Below are 15755 nucleotides of genomic sequence, written 5' to 3' on the forward strand. Positions count from 1 at the left end.
CTCTCCGCCCGGTGATTAAACTCTACTCCGCCTTCGCCCCCGCGTTTGCTGATCTGCGCGCGAGCCGAGGACTGGCGTGCGGCTCGCAGCCCGAACCCTGCTCCGCTCCGCCATCACATGTTGGCCGACGTTCTTCCGGCCTTTGTCTGGCGCTGCCCGCACGTGCGGCAGGCGTCGGGAGTCTGTCTGTCTGTTTCGTCGCGTCGCGTCGCTGGCTGCTCGTCCATCCCGATATCGACAGCTTCACCGATTGTGCCTCTCTGCCTCCTCCCGACCCGATAACTTCCCTCGGCCCCCCGACGACTCTTCTCTGTCCGCTTGCCGAACCTCTCTATTACTCTACTCTACTCTACTCTACTCTACTTACTCTAGACCTGCTTCGACGCATTTATCCTCACGTGATCTGACAAATACAGCCAAACAGTCCTCCTGCTCTCCTCTCGCTCTCACAGCACCCGCCCAACAGCATGGCGAGCAGCGCGTCCTCGACTCGCTCGGCCGATTACTATCCTGCGCCTGAGTTTCCAGACCAGTCTGGCCCGTTGCCGGGAAAAGACATCGTGCTGTGCTTTGACGGCACCGCGTCTAGATTCGGACATAGCAGGCCTTCGAATGTTTTGAAACTGTATCAGATGCTGAGCCGCGATTCTGAGCAGATCAATTACTACCAACGTCTGTACTTTTGATCTCTCCTCACTCAGCCTAATACTAACTTGCAGCAGCCGGCATCGGAACCTACATCGGCTCCGAAAGCGACGACTCCATCTCGTCTAAATACCGCTCCTTCCTTCTCGCCCTCGACTCTGTGATCGCCTACTCCTTCGACGACCACATCATCGCCGGCTACCGCTTCCTCCTGCGCTACTTCTCCGCCGGCGACCGCATCTGGCTCTTTGGCTTCAGCCGCGGCGCCTTCACCGCGCGCGTGCTCGCCTCCCTCGTCAGCTGCGTCGGCATCCTCGACCGCGGCGGCGAGGAACTCGTCCCCTGCGCGTGGGAGATTTACAAAAACTGGGAGGCGCACGGCACGCCTGAGGATCCGCGCTGTCGGGCGACGGCGCTGGTCAACGACTTTAAGCGCAGTTTCGCGAGCCAAATGCCGGATGTGTATTTCTTAGGTTTATGGGACTCAATCGACTCTGTTGGGCTGTTGAGGAACCGCAACTTTCTAAAGTCAGCTAGAGCAGCTACCCTGCATCTCCGCCACGCGCTCAGCATCGACGAGCGCAGATCCACGTTCCGACACAGCTCGATCGCGACTTTGAACCACAAATCATCCCGCCACTCCGAGGATAATTCTGGATACTGGTTCCCGACCGAGGACGAGAACGAGAACGACGTCGTCGAGCGCTGGTTCCCCGGAAACCACGGCGACGTCGGCGGCGGATGCTGGCCGCGCGAGGATGAGCGCGGGTTGCCGCAGCTTGCGGACGTTAGTTTGCTGTGGATGGTTTACGAGGCGCGCGCGCTAGGTCTCTCGTTTGCCGACGACGCGATCGCCGCGCTTTCGAGCAGGAGTAGTAGTACCAGCACGCGGGACATCATCGCCGCAAAAGCACACGACATGCTCTCGTTCACGCGAGATAAAGGCAAAGGCCGCGCGACTGCGCTAAAGTGGTGGGCGATCGAGCTCTTACCCTGGCCGTACGTCGTCGTGCAGCGCGACGGGCGGCAGCAGCGCAAGTGGGCGCCGAATCTGGGGAGGAGGAGGAAGATTCCTGGGAACGCGACGATGCATTGGGCGGTGAAGGTTAAGACGGAGGGGGATGCGGGGTATAGGCCGCGCAACGTGCCGGCGTCTGTGAGGTTTGAGGGGGTGAGTGGTGCTGTGTGAGCTTTGAAGGAGGGAGTGATGATGGGTGAGGGCAAGATCTGTTTTCTGTCTGTTCTGGTTCTGTCTGCTTTTTAGACCTCTTCAGCGTTCAAGTGCTGTAGAGGAACTTGGTGTCGTTATGTTTTTGCTTCTACGATACCAGGCTTTGATTAATAAATACAGTCAACTATTACAAAAAAGACATCTACACAATAGGTTGCATCTAGACGCGTTTGTCTTGAAGTAACGCGTAGATTGATTGCCGCATTGGTGTAGTGTCAACAAATGCAGTAATCCAACCCCGATATTCTTCCACAGCAACAAAGCTCGCAAAAATAATTCCATTACATCCCATCGATTATATCTCTATATTCTCAAAGGAAAAGTTGTTGAGTTGAATGGGAAAACCGAGAAAGAGTGATGCTCCGCTTCAGATGCGGCGTGCGCAAGCAAGGGAGCTCAAACACGCGTTCTCCTCGATCGAGAAAACCTCCCACTTCCAGTTCCATCACACGCGCCCTCCTCCGCACCCAGCATCCCACACTCGCTTGTCGCGTCCTAACACATCTTTCTTGTATAAAAGATATGGAAACACCAGAGTCAAGACACGCGGGCGAACCGATTGAGATCGACGACGACGACCGCGCCGAGGAGACACTGCATACGCCCGCGCCAGCGACGAGTAGCACAGGTCCGTTTAACGGTACGCGCGGGTCTATATCCGGCGGCCGTAAGAAGAAGTCCTCACTCACCAGCACGCCGTCATCCGCCACCGGCTCGAAATCCTCGTCGAGGAAGAAAGACGACGCGGGAAAGCCGAGATCGACGCCGACGACGACAAATGAGGAAGATGACGGGCCGACGGGACAGACGACGTTACCGCTTGCGAGGGTGAAGAAGATTATAAAGCTTGACGAGGACGTGAGGGCGTGTTCGAACTCTGCTTCGTTTGCGGTGACGGTTGCTACGGTATGTCTGTGTTTCTATGTTGCGCAGGACGCGTGCTCGGGGTGGAGATGGCTGACGGTTGACGGTGTAGGAGATGTTCATCCAATATCTCTGCGAGAAGAGTTTACAAATGTCAAAGAGCGATAAGCGCAAGACTTTACACTACAAAGACTTAGGTACGCGTTTGTCTTCTGTGTTAAGTGGAAAGGGCAGGCGACTGATTTCTATGAATGTTTAGCGTCCGCGGTACATAAACTTGATGAACTCGAGTTCCTGTCAGGTACGGTCACCATTCCCTTCTCTTCTCGAAAAGAAGATAGCTAATGACTTGCACAGATGTGATCCCGCGAACAGTACCCCTGCAGAAAGTCCTCAAAGACCGCCGTGCGCGCGCCGAAGTCGACGGCCAAGGCTACCCCTCCCACTCCGCATCCTCAACCAGCGGCACCGCCAAACCCGCGGGCAAAAGCCAGCAAACCCTTTTAAAAATCCCCGTGCTCGAAACCCCAACAGGAGCAGAGCCGATGAGCGTTGTGCTGCCCCGCCAGCAGCAGCAGCGGGCGCCGGGCGGGCCGAGTATGGTTATGCTTGATTATTCGCAGGAGACGGAGGAGGAGGAGGATGAGAACGGGACGGAGGTCGAGGAGGAGAGGTCTACGGCTACGGGCGAGAGGAGCGACGCGGGGATGCATGCGCCTGTGGAGGAGATGGAGTTGGATAACTAGTAGTCAATAGAATAGCTGTAGTAAGAAGAGAGTATAAGAACAAACCCCTCGTTAATGTAAACTAGGTGGTTTGAGTAAATTAAGGGGACTCAGCGGGCGGCCAATCAGCGCCGCGAGAAACGGGTTTGCGACCAGCGGCGGTCGAAGCGGCGAGGATGGGCGGTCGGAGGAGCAGAACAGAAACCTTTTGTCCGTCGAATTCAACACCCGACTCTTTCTTTCTTCTCTTATTCATCTTCTTATTGTCTGTCTGTTGCTTGAATTGCTCAGAAGCAAAGCTTTTACACAGACATATAAGCCCATTCTCAGCATCTCCTCTCCTCATCAGCAGATTTCCAGTTTTTCCGTGCTCGGGTTCTGCTCACTTCTCTCTCAACTTCCTGTCCACGACTTATCTCGACCGCGACAGAATATTCCAATCCAATCAAAACCCACACAATCTCTTATAAGTTAGAAAATGGCTTCCCGTGCTATTATCCGGTCTACTCAGAGCCAGCTGGCGGCGAGCGTCAAGTGCTCGGCCGTTGCTAAGCCTCTCGGATCCGCGGCTGTCTTTGGTATGTTTTTTGTTGCTTTGGGTGGTAGTGATCAAGTCCTCGGGGGAAGTCGTTTTTCGGAAAGTGGTTATGATGTTTGGAGAAGTGATTAGTTTGTAGTTGGAATAATACTGGAGGACTGTTGACAATAACTACAGCACACACTAACTCTTCACAGACCAGAAGCGGTACGCGTCCAACTTCTACACCACCGACAACACATACAAGGTCCCCGACTTTAGCCATTACCTCAAGAAAGGCAAGGGCGACGACACCTCGCGCGTGTACTCATACTTCATGATTGGCTCCCTGGGCCTTCTCTCCGCCGCCGGCGCAAAGGCCACCGTCCAGGACTTTTTGTCAAACATGTCCGCCTCCGCCGACGTCCTCGCGCTCGCAAAGGTCGAGGTCGATCTCTCGTCGATCCCCGAGGGCAAGAACGTCATCATCAAGTGGCGCGGCAAGCCCGTCTTCATCCGCCACCGCACCTCGCACGAGATCGCAGAGGCGAACGCCGTCAACGTCGCGTCCCTCCGCGATCCCCAGAACGACGCGGACCGTGTGAAGAAGCCCGAGTGGCTTATCATGCTCGGCGTTTGCACTCACTTGGGTTGTGTGCCTATCGGTGAGTCGGGCGAGTTTGGCGGTTGGTTCTGCCCTTGCCACGGTTCCCACTACGATATCTGTAAGTCCACCCTCAACTCTAGCATCTAGTTCTCTAGATATCTATATCTCTCACTCTTCAACTACTAACTCTCCCCCAGCCGGCCGTATCAGAAAGGGTCCCGCCCCTCTCAACCTCGAGATCCCCGAATACGAATTCTCGGCCGAGGACAAGCTCACCATCGGTTAAACCCTCTTCATCTTCTCATCTCTTCTATTTCAATTCCCTTTCTTCCTTTCAATTTCTAGTTTTCTCCCTTTTCATTTTCATATATAAATTGGACAAAAAAATACGATATAAACGTGCTTTGTGTGTTAGTTAGTTTAGTTGTCATTAATCATAATTTCTCATTTACGATGCATGTATATTTGTGAATATATGTACATTTCTTATATCTTCTGGCCGTGCGTAGATTTGCTATCTTCGTGTGTCGGATACCGCTTGGATAGCTGTAGATGGGGGGTGTCTTTTGGTAAGTCTGAAGATTCGTATATCTGTACACGGTAGAGATTGTGATTGTATATTACTATTACTATTACTATTACTATTACTATTACTATTACTATTACTATTACTATTACTATTACTATTACTATTACTATTACTATTACTATTACTATTACTATTACTATTACTATTACTATTACATTACAAAATTCAACAAACTATCCAAACTACAGCCACACAAGACGTTACTGCCTACATATCTCACGCTAGAAACAACAATGAACAATCGCATCAACATTCGACAAACAAGGCAGTCTCAAAAACCAGCAGACGAAAGCTCATGCAGCAATCTGAGCAGAAGCAGTCTGAGCACTCGCACTCGCACTCGCACTCGCCCTGCAATTAACATAAACCCACTGCCCATCCAACATTTTCTCCTTCGCCACCTCACTCTTCGTCGACACCTTGTCGACCTCAAAGTGCGTAAACTGGTGGACGCTAGTATCAGCATAGCCAACCCACTGCAGCGAGAAAAACCGCAGGACGGAAAGCAGCGAGAGGCCGAATTGGTTCTTGTCTGCGAGCTTTTTGACGATGAAGTCGGTGTCGCCCGGGACGAGGTAGATTAGGTCTTGTTGCGTTGTGCTTGTAGTAGAGGAGGAGGAGGAGGTGATTGGGTAGGCGATCGACTCGAGCACGATGTCGGAGATTGAAGAACACACGACGGTCGTCAGCGCAAGCGTGATCTTGCTGTTCGCGTCCGTGAACCCCGAGTCGTCATCAAACACGAGGTCCGTATCCGCCTTCTCGAGCGCGGCCGCGAGCAAGTTGCGCTGCCGCCTGAGGTAGGTATAGTACGTGTCAAACACGTACCAGTTCGTGCTGCTCACGTTCTTGCTCAGCGTGGGGATATACCCGGTCGACTTGAAGTTGTCGCCAAACACGAGCGTGTGCGTGTACGCGAACCCGATCTGCACGATGAAGGTCGAGTAGAGCGAGAGCGCGGAGAAGAAGTAGCCCGCGCGCGTCTTGGCCTCGGCGGAGTACGCCGAGCTCTTGACGTAGCCGAGAATCGTGCTGCTCGCGCCCCAGGCTATGCTCAGCGGGGTGATGAAGTTGGGGATCGTGGTCGCGAGGAATTCGTCGATGTCGCCGTTCGAGAAGAGGGTCTTGTGGATCGTCCGCGTGGGGGCGGCGAGGGGCACGCTCGAGGGGGCGGCGCTATCTTGGGTCGTGGGGATCTTTTTCACGGCTGTCAGGCTGTTGAATGCGATTCGGCAGACCAGACCAGCCAAAGCAATGTCGGGGGCGGAAGCCGCTGGATCAGCGACAGGGGTAGTAGTCGTTACGAGAGTATCAGCTGCAGCGCTTCCGCGGGTGGAATCAGATTGCCCTTCGTCGGCGCTCAAATCTCCTGGCTGGGTGCCCAGTCCTTTCTCGACCTCTGATCAAATGTCAGTCAGCAATCATTCAGTAGATTCAGGTATATAGGGACTTACTGCTAATATCAGCGATCGTGTTGCTGCCGACGGTATCCCCACTGCTGGGGGAGGAAGGCGCACCAGTACTCCCGGTTTTCGATGCAGACGAGTGAATAGTAGAGGTGGGGGAAGGCGCATTCATGCTTGCAGCTTTTGGTGCAGTCTTCCCATCCGCAAAGTTGGCAGTCTTCTGATCCGCAAATTTGGCAAGCCAGCCCGAGATTGAATCATCATGCACGAGCATATGATAAGTCGTGTAGTATTTCTCAGCAGTAGTAGCGTCACCATCGGCAGGGGTATTACCCAACCCCAGCATCGCCCAGCGATCTCTAATCTGACTAAACCTCACCTTTTGCGAATTCAAAAAGATCCTTTGAATCAAGTCAATCTCCTCACGAACTTTCTTCTTCTCGTCGTCGGTGAGCTTGTAAAGACCCTTGAAGTCCGCGGCGGTCAGGTTCCATTTCAGCAGGTCGTTTGCGGCGGGCGAGGTCGAGTTTAGCGGATCGGGGTTGAAGGAGAAGTCGGGGGTGGGGGTGGTGGTGGAGGCCGTCGTGGAAGTAGAGGCCGTCGTGTTGGCGGTGAGAGTATCGTCGCTTCCCTCGTCGGTACTGGTTGGGCTCTTATAATTGATAATCGCCCTAATCTTATCAAAGTACTTGTCAACAGCCTCCCTCAACGCCTTGCTTGTCTCGCTGTCTTTATCAGCAGCCTTCTTGTAATAGAAATTGTCCAGCTCGTCTGTGCTCTTGATATCCGCCCACAGCTGCTTTGCGACTTTCTTCTTCACAGCCGGATGCAAAAACACATAGAGCAGCTGCACGGCCGAGATAGTCCCGTAGACGAGGATATAGCCCACCAGGAAGATCGGCCAAAACAACGCGATCCAGCCGATATGCGCGACCTTGACGTTCGTGCTGCTTGTATCATTCTCCGGGTCCAGATCAGGCTCTTTCCAAGTCCCAGTCGTGACGTCCTCCATCGTCTGCGTGATCTCCGCGCCATCGACGAGGTTGCGCCCGAGATTGGCCGCGTACCAGAGGTTCGCAAACACTTGCTTGAGCGTCACCAGCAGCGGGTTGTTTTTCACTTTGAGCGAGAGGTTTTGCTGCTCGATCGCGTCTTTGTCAAGCGGTAGGCTTTGCGCGAGGATGCGGGCGTACTGTTCGCGGGACTTTGCGTTCTTGAGGCGGGATACGTTGAGGCTGACGACGGGGGTGTGGGTTTGCCAGAGAGAGAAGAGTTGGGTTTTTAGGTGTGCGGCGGTGGAGGTGGTTGTGGTTGTGGTGGAGACGGTGGAGTCTGAGGGGAGGGTGAAGAAGGCGGATTTGTAGTGGGCGAGGGGGACGCGTAGGGCATCGTCGTCTAGCTTTTTGATCTCGAAGGACTTCGCGTAGGCGAGACTGGTGGGGGATTGCACGTCGCTCATGGTGATGATGAGGTGGAGAAGGAGGGGGAGGAGGGGGAGGGGCAGGGATGTATTATATACGAGGTGGAACGATATCGTGAGCCCTCATCAGCCGCTTTCAAGATAGACGATAGCGACATTGTTGAAGAAGAACGGGACTCCCGAGGAGCACTCGGTCAGCCGCCCTCAGATGATGCTGATCCTGGACGTGAGTCTGGATGTGAGTAGAACAGGGATAGAAAGAGAGCAGAGAAGGAGGAGGGAATGTGATGTATCATCCCCGGCTAATCCCCGAGCTGATCGCTGGCAGTGGCCCCGGCGCTAGGCGCGATCTAGCCGAATCTCTGAACCCTCTTTGTCTCTTGCTCTTGTTCTGTGTGTTTTGTATATATAGTCGTCGATATAGAATAACTCATCACTAACTCACTTCTACACTAATCTACTCTTTATATAAGTAAGTACAGCAGCGTCGTGGCGACGGTGGTGCTAGCCGTCTGACATACCAGACTTGCTACCGCGCGGCTGCTGACTTCCTCAAGATGATGGTAAATGGTGATGATGATAAATCTCTGTTTTGAGTCCGTTGCAACAACCAGATCATGACAGACTAGATGATGATAGTATGTCATTGTGATATCATGTCATTGAATGCCTTCAGTAATGCAAAAAGCAACTAAAACGACTCTTCCCAGGCTCCACGACGAAACCCCTGCGCCCCCGCCTCCCGCCCCGTCTCCTCCGCGGCACTAAACGGCATATAATCCGCCCCCGCCTCCATCCCCTCCATCCCCATCTTCTCGTTCGCAGCAGCGGGATCTGCTATCGACTCGACCATCTTGTTGCCCTGCACGACGACCTCTTTGTCGCGCAATCGCCGCATCAGCGCGAGGAATGTGCTTTCTTTGAATTTCTGGGACTGGTTGTCGCGCAGGGATTGGAGTAGGTCGCCGGCTACTGCGGATAACCCGTCGTCGTCGTCGTCGACTTCTGGCTTTGCGGTTTGGACGGGCTCGTCTTGGACTGTTTGTGAAGAAGTGGTGGTGGCGGTTTCTTGTTCGATCTGGTCGAATGCGTCGTCGAATACTTTTTGTTGCTGTTGTTGTAGATGCGCGGGTTCGTAGGCTTGTTCGGTGTTGTTGTATGCAAAGTTGTTGTACATGCCGGTGGTAGGCATGGCCGAGAATGTAGGCATGTAGGGAGTCGGAGTCGTCATCGGCTGCTGCTGCGACGACATTATCGGCTGCTGCTGGGAAAGTGCTGGCGCCGGCTGCTCGAGGAACTGCATAAAGTCCTGATGCCATGACTCCATGCTCTGCTGTGGGTGCTGCTGCTGCTGATGATGAAACTGCGCTTGTTCTTGCTCGAAGATTGCTTGTAGATGTCGCTGCTGCTGCTGCTGCTGCTGCTGGGCTATCGACAAATGCGAAAACTCCCTAGCTACGAGGTCGGGGTTGCCCCCCTGTTGCGCGACAAAGGACGAAAACTGCGCGTCGAGGGCGTGTGCTTGTCCGTCATGCTGCTGATCTCTGGATCTGAAGCCGGCGGCGGAAGAGGAGGAGGAGGAGGAGCCGAACCGGTCTTGCTGGAGGGATCTATCGGCGCCGGCGTGCTTCTGCAGCGCGGTGAGGGGCGTTGACGGGCCGCATGATGCGTCCATCGTGTGGGAGAGGAGTGGTTCAGTGCGGTGAGACTGAGAGAGACTGGGTGAGAGGTGGTGAAGGAGGGTGGAAGGATATTTGCTCGAAATGGGAGCAGATGGGTTGAGTAATCAGGGTGCGGGGCGTAGATGGAAGACGAGGCAGAGAGAGAGCCGAGGTAGACTGTATAGCCACTGTGGCGGTGTGGCAGTGCCACCTGTACTGAGATGAAGACGATATTGTAGGTGGTGTTGTAGGATTAGTAGATGAGTTGTAGATGTTTAACTTGTATTATAAGAAGATAGATGTAGTAAAAGTTATTAATAGTGGGTTGGTTTAGGTGGTGGTGTGGTGGTGTTGATACTAGTGAACTGTGAACAGCATCCAACGATAAGCAGATACAAGTAGACAAGCAGGCAAGAAGGCAGTCCGAGTGAATAGTTTACTGGATTACTTGTCTACTTTTCCTCTATAGTTAGCTGTTCAGAGTAGGTAGAGTAGAGTAGGTAGAGTAGAGAGAGAAAGCAGAGAAGAGCATTACTAACACCACACGATTAACAAGAGTAAGAACAGAGTCAGCTTCCGTCGGAGCTCGGAAGGCGCGAGGGATCCCCGCAATTACCCGATTCCATCATTCGGCAGACCCCAACTCGCGTAGGTCGGCGACGAGTGAAAATTCGTTTTCTTCTGTGCTCTTTCTGTTTCTGTTTCTGTGCTTTTATGTGTGTTGTTTGAGATGACTTGGGTATGGAGTGGATGTATGTGGGTGAGGTTGTTGTTAACAACATGAGATCTGATATGATAAGAAGCAGCAGTTCAGCAACAGTCAACAGCAGTCAACAGCAGTCAACAGCAGTCAACAGCAGTTCCTAGAAGAGAGTACACCGAGGAAAGACACTGCACTCAGTGAATCGTCTGTTCGATATCTATCATCTATACCTCTGCATGCTACTGTCAGGCTATACACAACAGCAATCTTCACACTGCACACAGTCAGACGCAGAAGATAGAGTACACAGCCATGTCTCAGCACAGCACAGCACAGCACACAGCGCTGAGAGTACTGCTTGCTATGGAGCAGACTACAGCAGAATCGAAGTGACAAGGCTGGTTGAGTGGCCAAGAGAAGGTGAGATATTGACTGAGAGATAAGAAGAAGCCGGTGTCTGTCGGCACTCAGACGGTGGAGAAGGTGGAGGGCAGAGCTGTTGAGGGGAACTGAGTGAGGGGAGCAGAGTGAGGGCAGAGTGGGTGGGCGCCCTTGTCTTTCACTGTCTTTGTCTTCTTTGTGTGTCTTCTGTCTTCTGTCTGTATCTGAATGCTGAGGAAGAGAACACTGTTGAATAAGTACTGACAAGTATTGTCTGCTGAGTACATCTTCTTCTCTTCTTCTCTTCTTCTCTTCTTCTCTTCTTCTCTTCTTCTCTTCTTCTCTTCTTCTCTTCTTCTACAATCACTATTACTCCACTCTTCACTCCTTCACAGTAGTGACCGAGTGGGGGTGGGGAAACTCGGCGTGTCGTCGGCCTCGTCTGCGCTTCAAAAGTTTTGCCTGCGATTCTGCATTGGGTTAGGGCCAATTCGACTCTCTTGCTCGTCGACACAGGCCCCTGAGTCTTACATCCTCGTCATCGCTCGACTCGGCCCTCGCGCTTTAATGCGCCCACGCTCGCTCGTCACCTCACTTTCTCTTTGTCTCTCCTCCTCCTCCTCTTCCTCCTTCACTCTCTCATCACTCTCACCATGAGCGCTCTTGAGGAATACGCAAACGCGGCCGATACATCCACTCTCTCCACCATGCAGCGCATGCGTGAGCAGACCTCCGTCTTGGGATCCATGAACAAGATCCTCGGTTAGTGCTTCGTGCTTTTTTTTTCCTTCTCTCTTCTTCCTCCTCCTCCTCTCCCCTCCTCCTCCTCCTCCTCCTCTCTCCATCAATCATCCTTCTCTTCATCTCCATCATCTCTCTAACATGTCTTCTCCACAGTCGCCAACCGCGGTGAAATTCGTACGTCATTGTCCCTCCTCGATCCACCTCCCCTCACCTCTCTAACCTCCTCCAGCTATCCGAATCTTTCGCACCGCCCACGAGCTCTCCATGCAGACCGTCGCCATCTTCTCCTACGAAGATCGTCTCTCCATGCACAGACAGAGTACGTCCTCTTATATCTCTTCTTCCCTCCCTCTTCATATCCTCTCTAACATCCCGCAGAGGCCGACGAAGCCTACGTTATCGGCAAGCGCGGCCAGTACACCCCCGTCCAGGCCTACCTGCAGATCGACGAAATCATCAAGATCGCAAAGCAGCACAACGTCAACATGATCCACCCCGGCTACGGCTTCCTCTCCGAAAACGCAGAGTTCGCCCGCAAGGTCGAAGAGGCCGGCATCGCCTGGGTCGGCCCTCCCCACACCGTCATCGACGCCCTCGGTGATAAGGTTTCCGCCCGCACGATCGCTATCCAAAACAACGTCCCCGTCGTCCCCGGCACGCCCGGTCCGATCGAGAATGTCGAGGAGGCCGTCGCCTTTGTCAAAGAGTACGGCTACCCCGTCATCGTCAAGGCTGCCTTTGGCGGCGGCGGTCGCGGCATGCGTGTCGTCCGCGAAGGTGACAACATCGAGGACGCCTTCCTGCGAGCTTCGTCCGAGGCAAAGTCCGCCTTTGGCAACGGCACCGTCTTCATCGAGCGCTTCCTCGACAAGCCCAAGCATATCGAAGTCCAATTGCTCGGTGACTCCGAGGGCAACGTCGTCCACTTCTTTGAGCGCGACTGCTCCGTCCAGCGTCGTCACCAGAAAGTCGTCGAGATCGCGCCCGCAAAGGACTTGCCAAAGTCTGTCCGTGACGCTATCCTTAAAGATGCCGTCCGTCTTGCTGCCTCGGTCAAGTACCGTAACGCCGGTACTGCCGAGTTCTTGGTCGATGCCCAGAACCGTCACTACTTTATCGAAATCAACCCGAGAATGTGAGTGTCTCTTATTCTAATAAATTATAGTGACTTTTTCTAACAGTATATACAGCCAAGTCGAGCATACCATCACTGAGGAAATCACTGGAATCGACATTGTTGCCGCGCAGATCCAGATCGCGGCTGGTGCTACTTTGGCCCAGCTTGGTCTGACTCAGGACCGCATCACCTACCGTGGCTTTGCCATCCAGTGCCGAATCACGACCGAGGACCCGACCAAGAACTTCCAGCCGGATACCGGCAAGATCGAGGTCTACCGGTCCTCCGGCGGAAACGGCGTCCGTCTCGATGGTGGAAACGGATTCGCGGGCGCGATCATCTCGCCTCATTACGATTCGATGCTGGTCAAGTGCACCTGCTCTGGCTCGACGTACGAGATTGCTCGTCGTAAGATGATCCGTGCGTTGATCGAGTTCCGTATCCGCGGTGTCAAGACCAACATCCCGTTCTTGCTCGCTCTGCTCACGCACGAGACTTTTATCAAGGGCACTTGCTGGACCACTTTTATCGATGACACGCCTGAGCTGTTTGACATGATGATTTCACAGAACCGTGCGCAGAAGCTTCTCGCGTACCTCGGAGATCTTGCTGTCAACGGCAGTTCGATCAAGGGCCAGATCGGCGAGCCCAAGCTCAAGTCGCCTGTTGTGCTCCCGATCCTGAAGGACGGCACCGATGCACCGTTGGATGTGTCGTTCCCGTGCACGGAGGGATGGCGCAACATCTATGTCGAGAAGGGCGCGGACGCGTTTGCAAAGGCGGTGCGCGCGTACAAGGGCACGTTGATCATGGACACGACGTGGCGCGACGCGCACCAGTCGCTTCTGGCGACGCGAGTGCGGACTGTCGACTTTGCGAACGTGGCGCTGCCGACCTCGTACGCGTACTCGAACGCGTTCGCGCTCGAGTGCTGGGGTGGAGCTACGTTTGATGTCGCGATGCGGTTCCTGTACGAGGATCCGTGGGACCGTCTGCGCAAGCTGCGCAAGCTTGTGCCGAACATTCCGTTTCAGATGCTGCTGCGTGGCGCGAACGGAGTCGCGTACTCGTCGCTTCCGGATAACGCGATTGATCATTTCTGCGAGCAGGCCAAGAAGGCGGGAGTTGATATCTTTAGAGTGTTTGACGCGCTCAACGATCTCGACCAGCTCAAGGTGGGTGTTGACGCTGTGCGTAAAGCGGGGGGTATTATTGAGGCTACGGTGTGCTACTCGGGCGACATGTTGAACCCGGCCAAGAAGTACAACTTGGCGTACTACCTCGAGGTTGTGGACAAGATTGTGGAGATGGGCACGCATATTCTTGGAATCAAGGATATGGCGGGCACGATGAAGCCCAAGGCGGCGACGCTTTTGATTGGCGCGGTGCGCGAGAAGTACCCCGACTTGCCGATCCATGTGCACACGCACGACTCTGCGGGCACCGGAGTTGCGTCGATGGCGGCTGCTGCGGAGGCGGGCGCGGACGTTGTGGATGTTGCGACGAACTCGATGTCGGGCATGACTTCGCAGCCGTCGATCAGCGCGCTGCTTGCGACGCTCGAGGGCACGATCGACACCGGCTTGAACGTCGACCATGTCCGGGAGATTGACGGGTACTGGGCGCAGATGCGTCTGCTGTACTCTGTCTTTGAGGCCGATCTCAAGGGCCCCGATCCGGAGGTGTACAGCCACGAGATTCCGGGCGGACAGCTTACGAACTTGTTGTTCCAGGCGCAGCAGCTGGGTCTGGGTACGCAGTGGCAGGAGACCAAGCACGCGTACGTGGAGGCCAACAAGTTGCTGGGCGATATCGTGAAGGTGACGCCTACGTCGAAGGTTGTGGGAGATCTTGCGCAGTTTATGGTGTCAAACAAGTTGTCGGCGAAGGATGTGGAGGAGCGCGCCGCGAGCTTGGACTTTCCGGACTCTGTGCTTGATTTCTTGCAGGGCATGATCGGGCAGCCGTACGGCGGATTCCCGGAGCCGCTGCGCACGAACGCGCTGCGTGGCCGTCGCGAGAAGCTGACGGAGCGGCCGGGCAAGACGTTGCCGCCGGTTGACTTTGCGGCGGTGCGCAAGATGCTGGAGGGCAAGTACGGCAAGATGCGCGAGAGCGATGTTGCGTCGTACGTGATGTACCCGAAGGTGTTTGAGGACTACCAGGACTTTGTGCAGAAGTTTGGCGATCTGTCGGTGCTGCCGACCAAGTACTTTTTGGGCAAGCCGGAGATCAACGAGGAGTTTAGCGTTGAGATTGAGCAGGGCAAGATTCTGATTATGAAGTTGCTTGCGATCGGCCCGCTTTCAGCGCACACCGGCCAGCGCGAGGTGTTTTTCGAGCTCAACGGCGAGATCAGACAGGTGACTGTCGACGACAAGAACTCGTCGGTGGAAGCGGTCTCGCGGCGTAAGGCGGACCCGGTCAACCCGTCGCACGTGGGCGCGCCGATGGCGGGCGTTGTGATTGAGGTGCGGGTGAAGGACGGGTCGCTTGTGAAGAAGGGAGATCCGATTGCGGTGCTGAGCGCGATGAAGATGGAGATGGTGATTTCCGCGCAGGCGTCGGGTAAGGTGAGCGAGATTTGCGTGCGGGAGGGGGATTCTGTTGATGGATCTGATTTGATTTGCACGATTGCGAAGGCTGAGTAGTGCTGTGTTTAGTTGTTTTAGTTAGTTAGTAATTTAGTTACATATCATATTTACATGTTCAGTCAGTAATCTAGCATAACAGACAGGTAGAAGAAGTGAAGCCGTCAGTAGCCGAGGTGGATGGGAAGAAGAAGAGCGGATAGAAGGAGGAGTCGGGAACCAGGCATCCGCGCGAGACCAGGTGAGCGCAGAGATAGTCAGTCCGGTGCGGTTCTTGGTTTTATGGTCCATCGCCCGTCGGCAGAAGTGCCTGTATCCGATTGGGATGAGGATGTCGACTCGCTCGACACAGGGCCGGGAACAGAACACATCGAGACGGGGTAGGAGCAAAGGCCGAGGAGGGGAGGAGGAGGAGGAGGACGCCGGGGGATCTACGCGGTCGTCGGTCTACTTGACGCTCTCTCGACTACCTGATCGCAGTTGATCTCGTGAACTACAGCAGATATCTCTCTGTGTATTTGTTGTGTTGATGATGGTGTATTGCAGTAGAAGTA

The 15755-nt window shown here is 54.3% G+C and overlaps 7 protein-coding genes across 7 annotated transcripts; 4 read left to right on the forward strand and 3 right to left on the reverse strand.

Annotated features, from left to right (window-relative positions):
• Nucleotides 1-235: 235 nt before the first annotated feature.
• BZA70DRAFT_283984 (uncharacterized protein) lies at nucleotides 236-2018 on the forward strand. The gene is made up of 2 exons (XM_064913530.1): nucleotides 236-672; nucleotides 723-2018. The coding sequence occupies exons 1-2, from the start codon at nucleotides 468-470 to the stop codon at nucleotides 1832-1834; spliced, it is 1317 nt and encodes a 438-aa protein (XP_064766181.1). The 5' UTR covers nucleotides 236-467; the 3' UTR covers nucleotides 1835-2018.
• Nucleotides 2019-2270: 252 nt separating this feature from the next.
• BZA70DRAFT_283986 (uncharacterized protein) lies at nucleotides 2271-3611 on the forward strand. The gene is made up of 4 exons (XM_064913531.1): nucleotides 2271-2782; nucleotides 2853-2937; nucleotides 3000-3041; nucleotides 3098-3611. Exons 1-4 carry the CDS (start codon nucleotides 2399-2401, stop codon nucleotides 3484-3486), a joined length of 900 nt encoding a protein of 299 aa, XP_064766182.1. The 5' UTR covers nucleotides 2271-2398; the 3' UTR covers nucleotides 3487-3611.
• Nucleotides 3612-5333, forward strand: BZA70DRAFT_283987 (ubiquinol-cytochrome c reductase iron-sulfur subunit mitochondrial precursor). Its single transcript, XM_064913532.1, has 3 exons — nucleotides 3612-4043; nucleotides 4201-4707; nucleotides 4787-5333. The coding sequence occupies exons 1-3, from the start codon at nucleotides 3944-3946 to the stop codon at nucleotides 4873-4875; spliced, it is 696 nt and encodes a 231-aa protein (XP_064766183.1). The 5' UTR covers nucleotides 3612-3943; the 3' UTR covers nucleotides 4876-5333.
• Nucleotides 5279-8369, reverse strand: BZA70DRAFT_83178 (uncharacterized protein). Its single transcript, XM_064915450.1, has 2 exons — nucleotides 6633-8369; nucleotides 5279-6577 (listed from the first exon to the last, which is right to left on the reverse strand). Exons 1-2 carry the CDS (start codon nucleotides 8041-8043, stop codon nucleotides 5472-5474), a joined length of 2517 nt encoding a protein of 838 aa, XP_064766184.1. The 5' UTR covers nucleotides 8044-8369; the 3' UTR covers nucleotides 5279-5471.
• BZA70DRAFT_83296 (uncharacterized protein) lies at nucleotides 8370-10097 on the reverse strand. The gene has a single exon (XM_064915452.1). The coding sequence runs from the start codon at nucleotides 9677-9679 to the stop codon at nucleotides 8696-8698; it is 984 nt and encodes a 327-aa protein (XP_064766185.1). The 5' UTR covers nucleotides 9680-10097; the 3' UTR covers nucleotides 8370-8695.
• Nucleotides 10098-11786, reverse strand: BZA70DRAFT_83295 (uncharacterized protein). The gene is made up of 2 exons (XM_064915451.1): nucleotides 11311-11786; nucleotides 10098-10924 (listed from the first exon to the last, which is right to left on the reverse strand). The coding sequence occupies exons 1-2, from the start codon at nucleotides 11592-11594 to the stop codon at nucleotides 10516-10518; spliced, it is 693 nt and encodes a 230-aa protein (XP_064766186.1). The 5' UTR covers nucleotides 11595-11786; the 3' UTR covers nucleotides 10098-10515.
• Nucleotides 11489-15322, forward strand: BZA70DRAFT_283993 (pyruvate carboxylase). Its single transcript, XM_064913533.1, has 3 exons — nucleotides 11489-11812; nucleotides 11872-12628; nucleotides 12684-15322. Exons 1-3 carry the CDS (start codon nucleotides 11758-11760, stop codon nucleotides 15259-15261), a joined length of 3390 nt encoding a protein of 1129 aa, XP_064766187.1. The 5' UTR covers nucleotides 11489-11757; the 3' UTR covers nucleotides 15262-15322.
• Nucleotides 15323-15755: the final 433 nt, after the last annotated feature.

Source organism: Myxozyma melibiosi (genome assembly GCF_037950935.1).
Source record: "Myxozyma melibiosi strain Phaff 52-87 chromosome Unknown BZA70scaffold_13, whole genome shotgun sequence".
NCBI classification, from domain to species: Eukaryota; Fungi; Ascomycota; class Lipomycetes; order Lipomycetales; family Lipomycetaceae; genus Myxozyma; species Myxozyma melibiosi.

Excerpts from the sequence above, each read along its gene's own strand:
- BZA70DRAFT_83178 (XM_064915450.1), bottom strand. The coding sequence starts at position 8,043 with ATGAGCGACGTGCAATCCCCCACCAGTCTCGCCTACGCGAAGTCCTTC. Across the intron at positions 6,578-6,632 it reads CACGATCGCTGATATTAGCA|AGGTCGAGAAAGGACTGGGC; the intron begins GTAAGTCCCTAT and ends ACATTTGATCAG.
- BZA70DRAFT_283993 (XM_064913533.1), top strand. The coding sequence starts at position 11,758 with ATGCAGACCGTCGCCATCTTCTCCTACGAAGATCGTCTCTCCATGCAC. Across the intron at positions 11,813-11,871 it reads TCTCTCCATGCACAGACAGA|AGGCCGACGAAGCCTACGTT; the intron begins GTACGTCCTCTT and ends AACATCCCGCAG. Across the intron at positions 12,629-12,683 it reads ATCGAAATCAACCCGAGAAT|CCAAGTCGAGCATACCATCA; the intron begins GTGAGTGTCTCT and ends CAGTATATACAG.
- BZA70DRAFT_283987 (XM_064913532.1), top strand. The coding sequence starts at position 3,944 with ATGGCTTCCCGTGCTATTATCCGGTCTACTCAGAGCCAGCTGGCGGCG. Across the intron at positions 4,044-4,200 it reads CGGATCCGCGGCTGTCTTTG|ACCAGAAGCGGTACGCGTCC; the intron begins GTATGTTTTTTG and ends AACTCTTCACAG. Across the intron at positions 4,708-4,786 it reads CGGTTCCCACTACGATATCT|CCGGCCGTATCAGAAAGGGT; the intron begins GTAAGTCCACCC and ends ACTCTCCCCCAG.
- BZA70DRAFT_83296 (XM_064915452.1), bottom strand. The coding sequence starts at position 9,679 with ATGGACGCATCATGCGGCCCGTCAACGCCCCTCACCGCGCTGCAGAAG.
- BZA70DRAFT_283986 (XM_064913531.1), top strand. The coding sequence starts at position 2,399 with ATGGAAACACCAGAGTCAAGACACGCGGGCGAACCGATTGAGATCGAC. Across the intron at positions 2,938-2,999 it reads TTTACACTACAAAGACTTAG|CGTCCGCGGTACATAAACTT; the intron begins GTACGCGTTTGT and ends ATGAATGTTTAG. Across the intron at positions 3,042-3,097 it reads TGAACTCGAGTTCCTGTCAG|ATGTGATCCCGCGAACAGTA; the intron begins GTACGGTCACCA and ends TGACTTGCACAG.
- BZA70DRAFT_283984 (XM_064913530.1), top strand. The coding sequence starts at position 468 with ATGGCGAGCAGCGCGTCCTCGACTCGCTCGGCCGATTACTATCCTGCG. Across the intron at positions 673-722 it reads GCAGATCAATTACTACCAAC|CCGGCATCGGAACCTACATC; the intron begins GTCTGTACTTTT and ends AACTTGCAGCAG.
- BZA70DRAFT_83295 (XM_064915451.1), bottom strand. The coding sequence starts at position 11,594 with ATGGAGAGAGGAGGAGGAGGAGGAGGAGGGGAGAGGAGGAGGAGGAAG. Across the intron at positions 10,925-11,310 it reads GAGCGTGGGCGCATTAAAGC|ACAAGGGCGCCCACCCACTC; the intron begins GCGAGGGCCGAG and ends AGACAGTGAAAG.